Source organism: Hemicordylus capensis, chromosome 4 (assembly GCF_027244095.1).
Source record: "Hemicordylus capensis ecotype Gifberg chromosome 4, rHemCap1.1.pri, whole genome shotgun sequence".
Lineage (NCBI taxonomy): Eukaryota > Metazoa > Chordata > Lepidosauria > Squamata > Cordylidae > Hemicordylus > Hemicordylus capensis.
This window is the reverse complement of record NC_069660.1, coordinates 205,746,626-205,759,198: the sequence shown is the minus strand read 5'-3', so window position 1 is coordinate 205,759,198 and position 12,573 is coordinate 205,746,626. Positions and strand designations below refer to the sequence as shown.

At 47.1% G+C, this 12,573-nt stretch overlaps 1 protein-coding gene across 1 annotated transcript; it reads left to right on the top strand.

Moving 5' to 3' along the window:
* Positions 1 to 3,232: 3,232 nt before the first annotated feature.
* FOXQ1 (forkhead box Q1) lies at positions 3,233 to 6,857 on the top strand. Its single transcript, XM_053248502.1, has one exon. The coding sequence runs from the start codon at positions 4,026 to 4,028 to the stop codon at positions 5,193 to 5,195; it is 1,170 nt and encodes a 389-aa protein (XP_053104477.1). The 5' UTR covers positions 3,233 to 4,025; the 3' UTR covers positions 5,196 to 6,857.
* The last annotated feature ends 5,716 nt before the right edge of the window (positions 6,858 to 12,573 follow it).

Sequence of the window (12,573 nt, the reverse complement as noted above, 5' to 3'; positions counted from 1 at the left end):
TTTAAGTATTAACTTATTGAAGTCACCTAATGGTGCAGCAGGGAAGTAACTTGCCTAGGGATCTAGAGGTTGCTGGTTCATGTCCCCACTGGTACTGTATGTTTCCCAGACTATGGGAAACAGCTATATTGGGCAGCAGCGATATAGGAAGATGCTGAAAGGCATCATCTCATACTATGCGGGAGATGGCAATGGTAAACACCTCCTGTATTCTATCAAAGAAAACCACATGGCTCTGTGGTCGCCAGGAGTTGACACTGACTCGACAGCACAACTTTACCTTTACTTTATTAACTTATTAGTTGTTATTTAGAATTAGTGGCTGTCTCAGATATATGTGGCTCGCAGACATGTTTATGGAGGTGATCTGAAGAATATCAGAATTTGTGCAATTTTTCATGCATGCAATTTATGTACAGTTATATCGACACACGTCAAAACACTTAATTCAGATAATGTAATGGTAGCTCTTTCATTACAGTATGCTTTGAGGAAAAACAAATGTAGATGTAAGAAGTACAGCATTTCACAGTATAACTCTGCAAAGCATACAACACTTCCCAGTTTTCACCTGGAATTTTCAAATCAGAAGTCAGAAGCACTTCTGAGTTCTAAAGTGGAGATGTAGTTCTGAGAAAACATGCTATCAGACTGCATTGTAAGAAACTTAGTTGGAAAGAAGCTGGACTGGAACCCATGAGTTTTACTTTCAAGTAAATGTGTTTAATGTGAAAGTGTTAGAACTTGTACTTCAGCCACAAAAACTAGTTAAACTGGCATCCCTGTATTTAAGCCAAATTCCTTAACAGGGCTGACACTGGAGTTTTGAAATTGCAGGTCACAAAATAATCTGTGGCTATACTGTGCAAACTTTGGTTAAATGGAATACTGTGGACACATTAAGAAATATCATAGCACTCCCAATTTCATTAAAACTCCAGGCTTAAACACATGGAGCAAAGTACTGTCCTTATGAACTTAATCAATTTCAATGGGAAAATCAAATACATGCTAAAATTACTCCCACTGAAATCAATGGACTTCAGTTCAGAGTGTTTGGCTTTGGCTTGATCTTGCTCCGTACGTATAAGCCCCACCGCATTCAACTTGCAGGAAATGAGCCCTATCCAGCCAGTGTTACAATAAATAACTGAAAATCACTTTGTTGACTACTATGTCCTGTGTGTTTTAGGGTCAGAGTGTGGCTGCTGCTTCCTCCTTTTTTACATTTGTGAAAAATGAGACAGATCATAAAAGTCAAATTCCGAAACTTAAACCCAGCAGTTATAATTGTTAACCAATGAGATGCAGTTTAAGACAAACTTTAGTACTCAAAGGAATTTTATTCCTAATGTAATATGTACAGTTAAAATATCATTATTTCACACTACCACAGAATTACAAAATAGCAGTTTTGTGCTCAAACAATTTTTTTTTTTTACAGACTGGTAGCATTCTGATTCCTGACTGCAGCCAGGACCATGTTAAACCTTTTCACAGCACTGAGTACCCCTATTTAAACCCACTGCTAAGAGGAAGTGATGTGTTAAGCAATAACAGGGCTCTCCACCTCCACCAGCAGCTTCTTATCCTCGGTTCAGTTGTGTCTGACTCTCGGTCACTCTATGGAGCAATGCACTCCATGCCATCCTATCTTGTACAGCTTCCTTTAATTCCACCATGGCCATTGCGGTGTCATTTTATATCCAGCCACCGAGTACAAGGCCGTCCCCGTCTCCTTCTTCCACTGATCATTCCCAGCAGCACTGCCATGTTTATCCCACACATTTTCTCCAAGGAGCTCAGGGTGGCTTACAAAGTTCTCCTCTACCCCATTACAACAAACCTGTGAAGTAGACCAGGCCAACAGATACTGACTAGTAAGTACTGACTAGTCTAAGGTCACCCAGGGAACTTCATGGCCCAGTGTGGATTTGAACCCAGGTCTCCCTGGCCCTAATCCAACCTCTAACCACTACACCACACTGGTTTACCACAGCAGGAGTACAGCAGGTGGCATCCAGAGCTTTGGCACAGTGTGATGCTCCACTGACAGAAGCTGCTTGACAGCTTTGGAATGCCCTCCCGGAAGAGTTCCGCCCTGCTGCTTCTCGGGATTTGTAAGAAACAACTAAAGATCCGTCTTTTTAAAGAGGCATTTGTGAATCTGGTTTCAGTTCTGAATGTTATAGTATTATATTAGTTGTGTTATCTTTGTGAGCCAGCCTGAGCACTGTTGCCCTGGAGGGGTGGAATAGAAGTGTTTTGTGACAACGAACAACAACACATTCTGCAAGCAGAAGGGCTTCTGTCAGCAGTGTGCACCCAAAGGGATAGATGCCACCTAGTTGTACATCCTCTTGAAAATCCCTGGGAGTCTGGGACGTAACGCCACACTCATAGCATACAACCACGATTGATCCTGAGAAATACAAACTAAAATTATTTTAGAAACTGGCTCGAATTCAAATCCAAACTTTTTGCATAATAGTCCAGAAAAGTTTCTTGCATTTTCGCCTGGGCTGACATGGCTATATTATTTTACTACACTTCTTTACTATCTGTAGTACTTTTTTTTTTCTTTTTTAAGGAAAGCAAGGTAAGATTATAGCAGGTTGGACTCTGCCACCTATACGTCAGCTTGCACTTTACACCTGAGAAGAGTAACCTGCCGAACACGGGGAAAGGGAGGCGTGGAGGTAGGGAGGCCCCTCTTGGCGTCTTTCATTGGCGAAACCCCAGGGAGAGGCGGGACCAAACAACCTGCCCGCACCAACTTTCCAGCAAGCTCTCCCTGTCATGGGCTCAGTCAATGCCCACCTTTGTCTGGCTACCTAGCCGCGTCCCCACCCAGCCGCCTCTCAGAAGCCTCAGGGAGTAGCTCCGCCTCCTCCCCAGCCGGCTGAGTATTATAATGGGCCCGTCGGAAAGTACTGGAGAGAGATAACGACAACACTACTCCTGACAAGAGCAACTCGAGCGCGGCTCCCGCCAGCAGACAGCTCGTAAGCGCGAGGGAGGGAGGCTGACAGCACCTTTCAGCCTCTTCCTCAGCCACGATCCTGCGCCAGCAACCGGGCAGAGAGGAGGACGACGAATCCGAGGCCACTTTTCTTTCTTTCTTCTCTTTTAATTCGTCACTGGAGTGCACTTGCGGCCGATCCTCTTGGGAGCCTCTGGGAAAGATCGGCGAGAAGGACATTCCTGGAAAGGGACTCGAGCCGGGATTTTAAGTCGCTTCCAAGTTCTTCCGCCACCTGTTACCTTCAGCTGTAGCGTCTGGAGTCGACCACGCCAAGTAACTGGGGAAGAGGGAGGGGGCGAAGCGCATCCTCCTTGGAAGGACCCTCCCCCATTCCGATTCTGGGGGGGAAAGAGAAGACCACCCTAACTTCTAGACACCTTCCAGGTGGGAAGACAGATTCTTCCCTCAGTCAAACATCTCTAGACAAGGACTGGGAGAGAGAACTTCTACAAGGCAAGGACTCCATATATGTTTAAGAGTGAAGCGCACCGGTTTGGCTTACTGAGACTTTGGAAGGGGCGGTGATGGGGAAAGAACCCCTCTCCTTTCAATCCAGAAAATAAGCACGCCATCATCCACCCCATCCCAAGAAACACTCTCCCAAAGGAATTCGGACTTTGGAAACTTCCCCATAACTCTGCTGTGAAGAGAATCCCGATCTTGCTACATTTCAGGGGAGGCTGAGGCGGAGCCAGAGGCACCCCCCCCCACACACCCAATCTTTCATTGCTTTGAAACCAAGAAATGCACGCTGCGACTCCCCAGTGAAAGAAAAACCATTCCTCCCACCTTCAAGAGGCAGGCTACCGGCTCGCTCATAAACATGCACCCCGGTGGTTGTTAGCATCCTCAGGAGACTGCGGCCCGCCAACCAGGCAGCCTCCAGCGCAGGACCGAACGTGGGAAAGCCCACCGGAGCTCGGGGAGAGGAGGAAGAGCTGGGGGGGGGGCAGCGGGGAGTTGAGCTGAGCAAGGCCCCCTCCAGGCTGGAGGAGCAACCATGAAGCTCGAGGTCTTCGCCCCGCGTTACGAGGACAAGCTGAGCAGCAGCAGCAGCAGCGATCATGAAGGCAGCAGCGCGGCGTCTCCGCTGCCCGCCGAGAGCGAGCTGGGCTCGGACGGGGACTGCGCTGCCCTCAGCCCGGCCAGCGGCCGCGGGAGCTCCCCCAGCGGTCAGGGCTCGGAGCCCTCGCCTTTGCCAGGCGGCTGCAAAGCGGCGGCGGCGGCGGCCGGGAAGCCGTACACGCGTCGCCCGAAGCCTCCCTACTCGTACATCGCGCTGATCGCCATGGCGATCCGGGACTCCGCCGGGGGGCGCCTGACTCTGGCCGAGATCAACGAGTACCTGATGGGCCGCTTCCCCTTCTTCCGCGGCGCCTACACCGGCTGGCGCAACTCGGTGCGCCACAACCTGTCGCTCAACGACTGCTTCGTCAAGGTGCTGCGCGACCCGGCCCGGCCCTGGGGCAAGGACAACTACTGGATGCTCAACCCCAGCTCCGAGTACACTTTCGCCGACGGCGTCTTCCGCAGGCGGAGGAAGCGGCTCAGCCGCCCCTGCCCGAGCACAGCCTCCCCTGCCCAGGCACAGCCGCCTCCGGATTCAGCCTCCCCGAGCCCCCCCGGCTCCGAGCAGAAGCCGGCGGCGACTCCTGGACCCGGAGCAGCAGCAGCGGCAGCAGCCTCCTCTGCCGGCTCCAAGTTCTCCAGTTCCTTCGCCATCGAGAGTATCTTGAGCCGACCTTTCCAACCCTCCGAGCAGCAGCAGCAGCAGCAGCAGCGCCCTACAACTCCGACCAGCGAAAGGGCCGTGCTGTGGTCCATCCCTTCGGGCTACTCTCGCCTTCTCCCCCAGACTCCCGTTACCTACTCGCTCATCCCCACTTTCTCACCTGCTGCTGCTGCTGCTAATCCACTCTACCCCTACGGGCTGCCCGATCCCCTCCTGCTGGAAGGATCCGGGAGGGAAGCCGTACTGCCCCCCAGCGATCCCCACCAATTCTTTCCCCTGCGGACCTCCTCGTTGCCCCCCACTTCAGAAGTGCCCGCCACTTCAGAGGCAGGGGTCCCACTCAGCGCCGCTCAGCTCTACTGCTCCCTCCGGCTGCCCGGGTCATTGCATCAGGCTGCCTCCTATCGACCTTATTCAATAGAGACCCTACCAGTGTAACAACAGAACTAGCCAAGCCCCTCCCACATGAAGGGGTAACTTCAGGACAGGACACGGGTCTCTACGCATTTCTTAAAATCCAGAGACTTAAAAAGTCTGAAGACTGTGCCTTAATGATGGATTTTTCTTGGCGACCAAAAACAAAAGCCATGTGGTTTGTACTGGATCTGGACTTTCAAATGGACCACAACGTGATTCTTACTGATTGGCTGAAGGAAAGTAGTTCCCTACCAATCATGGCTGGTTGTTCGACTGCTAGTAGGACTCATTCATCCATTTCTTGCTGCTGTAAAGCGGTTTGCCATTCACAAGAATGTGTAACGCACAAATTTCAGATTTCAAGGAGGGGTTTGTTTTGTTCTTAAATTAATATTATTGCTATGTTGATAGCTGTGAGTGGAAGGCTGAAATCCTTACTCCATCATAATTAAGGGTTCAGTTTGCAAACTAGTTAAAAAGGTTTCAGCTTTGGGGGACTCATACCTTAAACTTAAGCAAAGTTGCCAATGTTTAATAATCCCCTGCGTCTTTAGCAGCCTCAACACGAAGGTCCGGTATCTGGCAAAGACACAGAAGGAAAGATAGTAAAAAGTTGGCAATCCTAGTTATGAGCCCCATTGAGCTTAATTGAATCTGGTTCCACGAAAATGTTTAAACTCTAGGCTTCAAATTGGATGTAGTGGGATTTACTTCCGGGTAAATATGCATAGGTTGTTGAGCTGTTAGATTGTAAATGATGACAACCACTTGCTCAAGCATAGTTCTAGAGAGATTTGACGAGAATTTAAAGCAGATAAATCAGAGATGTGAACTCGTAAGTCCTTATAATCCTGTCGACAACACACATAGAAGCAAGTTTTTGTGGTTAAGCTGACATTAAAATCCTACCCCAGCTTTAAACATTTACGCAGAAGTAAGCCCGAGTGATTTCAATGGCACTTACATCTGTGTAACCCTCTATATTCAGACACAATTACGATCATGCCCCGCTGATGAGCATCCTGGTGACATCAGACTCAGAGAGTACTAGATAACTGAGCAAGAAAGTCAGTCTAAATGTACTAATGATCGAGGCTTAAATCGATATAAACCAAAAAGATTGTGACCTTAGATACTGACCAATGCAGCCACGATTTCATTTCTATACTATTGATCTGGTTCCTTTTATCACCGATTATTCCTGGTTGAATAAGGACTATTGTATCTGCACTTGTAAGTCTTTCCAGGCTCCGGGGTTTGCAGCCTTGCGTCTTGGTACCCCGTACCCGTGTACTGGTGCGAGTCTCACCTGACAGAGGGAAGGGGGAGGAGCGAAGCTATTTATACATTTAAACCATCTTCGTTTCAACAAGACAGGCTACCACTTTTTAAATTAATATTTCTGTTTGAATCAAAGAGCAACTTCGTTGAGGGGAGCGTTTTGTGCGCGCGGCTGCTGCCACTAGTTGATTCTCCTCCCCCTTCCTCAAAATATTAGAGGAGCAACCTGAGGATCCTATCCTGAAGACACTTGATCCGTTACTTTCCAGGGTATTCTTAGAAGAGGGATCCAAAGGGAAACCCCAAAAACTCACTGCCACTGGAGAGAAAGAGAGCTTTTAAATATATATATATATATATATATGTGCCTGTAGTGATGTGTGTGTGTGTGTGTGTGTGTGTGTGTGTTTTATGAAACTTTTAATCATGGTTATTTTCAATTAAAAGTTGTAATAAAAACTGACGGGTGTGTTGGCTGTCTGTGTATACTCCCAGGAAATACTGGCTTTACCGAATATATATGGTGCTAGAAGAATCGATGACCGAAGGTGGGGGGTGGGGAATTATGATGCTAACTGTGTACATTTAGGAAGGCAGCTGCCATATACTGAGTCAGACCATTGGTCCATCTTGCTCAGCATTGCCCACCCAGACTGGCAGTGGCTTCTCCACGGTTGCAGGCAGGATTCTCTCTCAGCCCTCTCTTGGAGAAGCCAGGGAGGGAACTTGAAACCTTCAGTATGCAAGCGTGGAGATGCTCTTCCCAGAGCAGCTGCATCCTATAAGGGGAATATCTTACAGTGCTCACACATGTCTCCCATTCAAATGCAAACCAGGGCAGACCCTGCTTGACAAAGGAGATAATTCATGCTTGTTATTTCATATTAAGGGGAGAAACGGTGAGGAACTGGTGGATGTCATCAATAGATTTCAGATGCCCTGTTGAAATTGACCAGGGAATATATATTGGAAATCGTTAAAAGCAGGGTGTACTTATCGAAGTACTTATGCACCCGATCCTATGCTTAGTTTACTGGCAGTACCTGGAATGCTCACAGTGTTCAGTGGGACTTATTCCCAAATTCATATACACAGAATTAGAGCCTAATAGCAGGACTCGAAGCAGGACTCCAGGCAGGAGTAATCCGCCACTGTAATTCCATGGGGTTTATTTCGAGGTAGCTCTGCGCAGGATCAAAGCCCGAGTTGCTGTCTTCTGCGCACTTAAGCTGGGTATCCATTCCATTGAACCCACTTCTCAATAGAAATACATAGAATCACTCTGCATATCAGGTTCTTGTACGCCTATGTAAGAGAACCAGATGTAGGAGACAACGCTTCTGTCCTTGTGCAGAAGCGAGCATTTATTTGTTCAGGCGCGGCCTTTCGGTCCTGGGTGACAAGTTGACAAGGTGCACCGGCCAACATTTCCTGCCATTATAAGTAGCCTCTTCCTCCTTTAAGTCTAATTGCAAAAGAGGCTCAAGAAGGGTAGCAGGAGGGTGGCTTTCCTCTTATTCTTTCAAAGCGGGCTTATGAATGGAGGATTCTCAGCTGCGCACGTGGCGTTGGTTGGGACAGAAGCAGCAGCGGGCGGCGGCTTGCTTCTAAGGATTCACCCGCCTGACCTCGTCGTACCAGGTTGCCCACCTCGTCACTTGAGCTTTCCTTTTCGCAACTGCACCACCAAGCATATGTTTAAGAGGAGGCGATGCATGCATGGATGTGGCAAGCTGCCCGGATGCCTTGCTATCTGTCCCTCGGCTGTAAAAGGCACAGAAGCCCAGCTAGGGAAAAAGGTGGCAACCCTGTATTGTCTGATTTACACACCTTAATGCTAATCCCTGTTTACTTGAAACTGAATGTGTAATCCTCATGTATACTTCCTTGGGAGTAAGCCCTATCGAACTCTGTGGCAGAAGCATTAATTAGGCTGAAGGTCCAGTTCATGATAGCAGGACATGATAGCAGTCCTATGCATACGACTGCAGCCTTAGGACTGCCACTCTCCCAACATCCTCCTTGAAACTCAATTGCGAGCCGCAGTTTCCGAATTCAGCTTGCCTTCTGATTTATTCGATCCATTATGGCAACCATCATTGCATCAAGGAAAAACTGCCAATAGGAAACTTTGGGGGTGGAAAACGTTCTAATCTTAGGGTTGCGAATCCGAACCACGAGTGCCTTTTCGCAAGGACCGAAGCCGAAGCGCAATCCGCCTGCGTCGCTTCTTTCTTCAGGAAAGGTTGTCGCGGGACGATCTGTTGTTGATCGCTTTGGTTCGCGGGGGCGGCGTGGGGGGAGATGTTTGCCTTGTCAGGAATGCTAAGGCAGCAGCAGGGCGTATACCTGACGCGTGGAATGCTTCCTGTTCAACGTGAAGGCAAATTGAGATGGATGTACAGTACTCGGAATCGGATTCTGACAGCTCGATCCATCTGCAAGGCTGCAGTCCTATGCCCGCTTGACTGGGAGCAAATCCCACTGAATTCGGCGAGGCTTCCCATGAATTCAGCGAGACTTCCTTCTCAGTAGGCTCAGGCTGTTTACTGCATTTGCAGTAAATCTGCATTTACTGGCGGCGATCCTAAGGGAGAGGATCGCCGCCAGTATTTACATACAGTAGTCTGGAACAATCTTATTCAAATTAGTGGAATTATAGGAGTGGCTTCTCTGATAAACGGCTTTTAGGATTTGATGTTGCAATCCTATGCACGCTTACTTGGAGATAAATCCCATTGAACTCATTTTTCTTCTGGGTTAGGTGTTGGAGCGTCAGCAGATTAAGATTCCTTTTAAATGTATGGGATTATTCCATAGGTGCAGTTTTCCCCGGCCTGGTGGCACAAGAAGGGGGAAGTTATATCAGTTTAATGTCTGCCTGTCATGAATCTGTTAAAGAGATAGGGTCCTGTTGCAATAAAAGGTGGCCACCCTGACACTTTAACAGGAAATGGTTAGGGATTATTCCTAAAGAAAGGCTGAATATAGAACTGTTGTTTGGACTATGGTTTTGTTTTATTTTTAAATTCTGGCGAGTTCCTGCATTTTTGCCCAGGATAACAAAGTCAAAATATGAAAATTCTTCCTGTCAATATGTCTGTCAATTCTTCCTTCTCAGTATTGGAGAAGGCATCACCTGTTGATTTTCTGCCTGTCAAGCACCTGCAGTAAGGCACTACTAGAGTTTCTAATAAGAAAAAAGGAGGCAGCGAGCCCAACCCTGTCGGTTCCAGAAAGTAGCATCTCAGTTACGAAATACATTTCCTGCAAATCTCATGAAAATGTGCAAAAACAGTGAGGGATGTAAGCTTTGGAGTTACACAAGATTCTTAGTCTCCCTGTTTCAGTTATTCCGCGACAGAAACCTAATGGTTTCTCTCATCACCTGACACAGGACCCGCCCAGTCAGTGGTAATATATTCTCACTATATCCCTTTCTCGGAATTGCTTACAGAATTAGGTTACGGAATCTGACCTCTATCAGTTCACCAAGGCTGTTTTGCAAGACACCGTTTTACGGTCAGACTTACAAAACAACCTTCAAGCCTCCACACGCCCCGCACTTTTTCTAAGGCTGTTACTAATAAATAGACCTGGTGAAGTCTCTGGAGTCACTCTCCGGCATCCCCTTACTAGACCTTGAAAAATGATCGTTTTATAAATTCCTCCATAACACCCATAATTAGGCTTGCCACCCTTTTCTGTTAGCAAAGTAACTAAGCCCATAACAGCTGCGTCACCGGACATTCAACAGGTGACACTCTCTCACCAAGGGGGGAGAACGTCACCTGTAACCCGACCGCTTCACACTGCTAAAGTTCTCTGCCATTAAGAGTAGAGAAGCCCTGCCAGAAAAAAGGTGGCAACCCTATATCTAGCATTGCTCGATCTGTTATACACATGCACGCACGACCATTTGAGCGTTGCTCTTTAGTCCCAGACGTAAACAGGTTTACACCCAAAGATTTAGACCTCACTACGTTCAATTATAGTAATTCCTAAATGCTGACTTTGGGTAAACTGTTAGAACTACTCCTGAGATTCTGCTCCTTCAACTTCCATTGTCTCTTTAAAAAAAGAATCATTCGGTGTAAACTATTCAGGCAAACCGATCCGTGCGTGGGTTAATATGAACTCACAGGTCACAGCTCTTTCAATACTATCTGAAGCTGAATTTGCTGCTCAACGCCTCAATTAATTCCTTCCAAGTAATTTACAGAAAGCCCTATGTTTTCAGTTAGGGAGTCCCACTGAAAGCTGAATCTGAGTAAACCTGCTCAGGATCCTGAAGAACGTGGACAAATCCACTGGAAAGGAAACACTTTGATTTAAATCTATTTTCTATTCCATGCTATATATCTATGATATTCTTCCGACCCTAAGTATATGCCTTAGAAACAGGCTCTGTGGAAATCGACAACAGCATTTACTTTCAGTCCAACAAAGGACCGGGTGTGTCAACAGTCCAAGCACTGATCTCGTTTTGCAAGCTCACCGAGGAAGCGCAGAGATGCAAAACACGTCTCATGTTGTTTAACCGCTTACTGTCTCGAGATATTGTGCAAAATAATAGGTGATGGTAACGCCATAGATGGGCAGAAGCGTGCAGCTCCTGTACATGCTTAAGCAAATTCCAGTCAGTTCATTGGAAGGGACTGCTAAGTGTCAAGACTGCAGCCTCTAGGTGCTGGCGCAAAGCGGATCCGGCTGCGGGGCGGGTCTTGTTTTATTGTTATTGATTCCTCATTCAGACAGGCAGGCTGGGGACCGATCCAAGGGAGCGTCTCCTTTTCTTTCCAGCTGTAAATCAACCGTGTCAGGGATGAATGGGGCGCCCCGCACCTGCCCAAACACACTCCAGAGGGCAGGTAAGCCGAGAGCTGACACAGCGTGGAACAAGCAAATGCCCGTTTTCACAGCCCTTCCCAGAACTGCGAAGGGGTGTGTGGGGCTCGGTACGTTGTCTTGCTCAGCGCTTAATAAATCCCAGCCATCGACTCTGACAGAGGCTCTCTCCCAACCCCACCCTTTGTAACCTAAGATTCTTTCCAACTGGAGATGTCATCTACGTTTATGCAAAACATGTACAAGGCCCCCTTGTACATTACAGTACAAGTACACCACCTACAACAGGAGGTGATGATGCTTTGCTTATCACTAGGAAAAGTGCTTTCCCTGTTAACATGCACGTGCCTGCCGGGTTTCTGTTACTGACACAGGAGCAAGGCGAGTGAAAGGAAATGGTAACCCTGTCAGTGTTTTGGTTAGGGATGATCGTGTGCACGAATTGAATTTTCAGATTCAATTCAAATTCGAATTGAAACTGGCCAATTTGATTCAAATTAGAATCAAATCAGCCCAAAACAGACTGATCTGAGCTGAAATCTGTTTATCTGATCAAAGATTGTAATGAACTGAACTGAACTCAACATTTGAATTGATTCGATTCAAATTCTAATTGATTCAACCTATTTTGATGCCTTTTAAAACCAATCAGAGAGGTGCCTGAAAAGTTTTTAAAAGTCCCTAAAAATGTCAAAATATCCCTAAACTGTTGTTAAATCTACTTGAATTCGAACCTGGCCAATTCTATTCAAATTCAAATCAAATTACACTTTTTAGGGGTGACTGAATTCAAATCTGAAAAGTTCGAATTGGCCAGATTAAAGTCAAATTGATTCAGATTTGAGTTAGTGTTCCCTCTAACAGGGATTCCCAGATGTTGTTGACTACAACTCCCAGAATCCCCAGCTGCAATGGCTTTTGCTTGGGGATTCTGGGAGTTGTAGTCAACAACTTCTGGGAATCCCTGTTAGAAGGAACACTGATTTGAATAGATTCACACATCCCTAGTTTTGGTGTTTGCTTTTCCCTGGCAGATTCCTGTGTTCATCTTGTCTCAATAGCTAGCAGCATGACAGGTAGACATTCAACAGTCCTGTTCAAGTTCTGCATGTAATGTATGATTAGGAGGGTAAAAACAAGTGCATCCTGAACCTTGTTTCAGAGGGTGGGGGGAAAGCTTAGAGCAATTTTGAGCAGAAGAATGGCTAAGCACTCTCTTCCTCTTCTCTGCATCCCCCCACTTCCAGCTTGTTGCTCTTTAACAAAAGGT

What these genes read in the sequence shown, in the direction of transcription:
- FOXQ1 (XM_053248502.1), top strand. Translation starts at nt 4,026, where the DNA reads ATGAAGCTCGAGGTCTTCGCCCCGCGTTACGAGGACAAGCTGAGCAGC.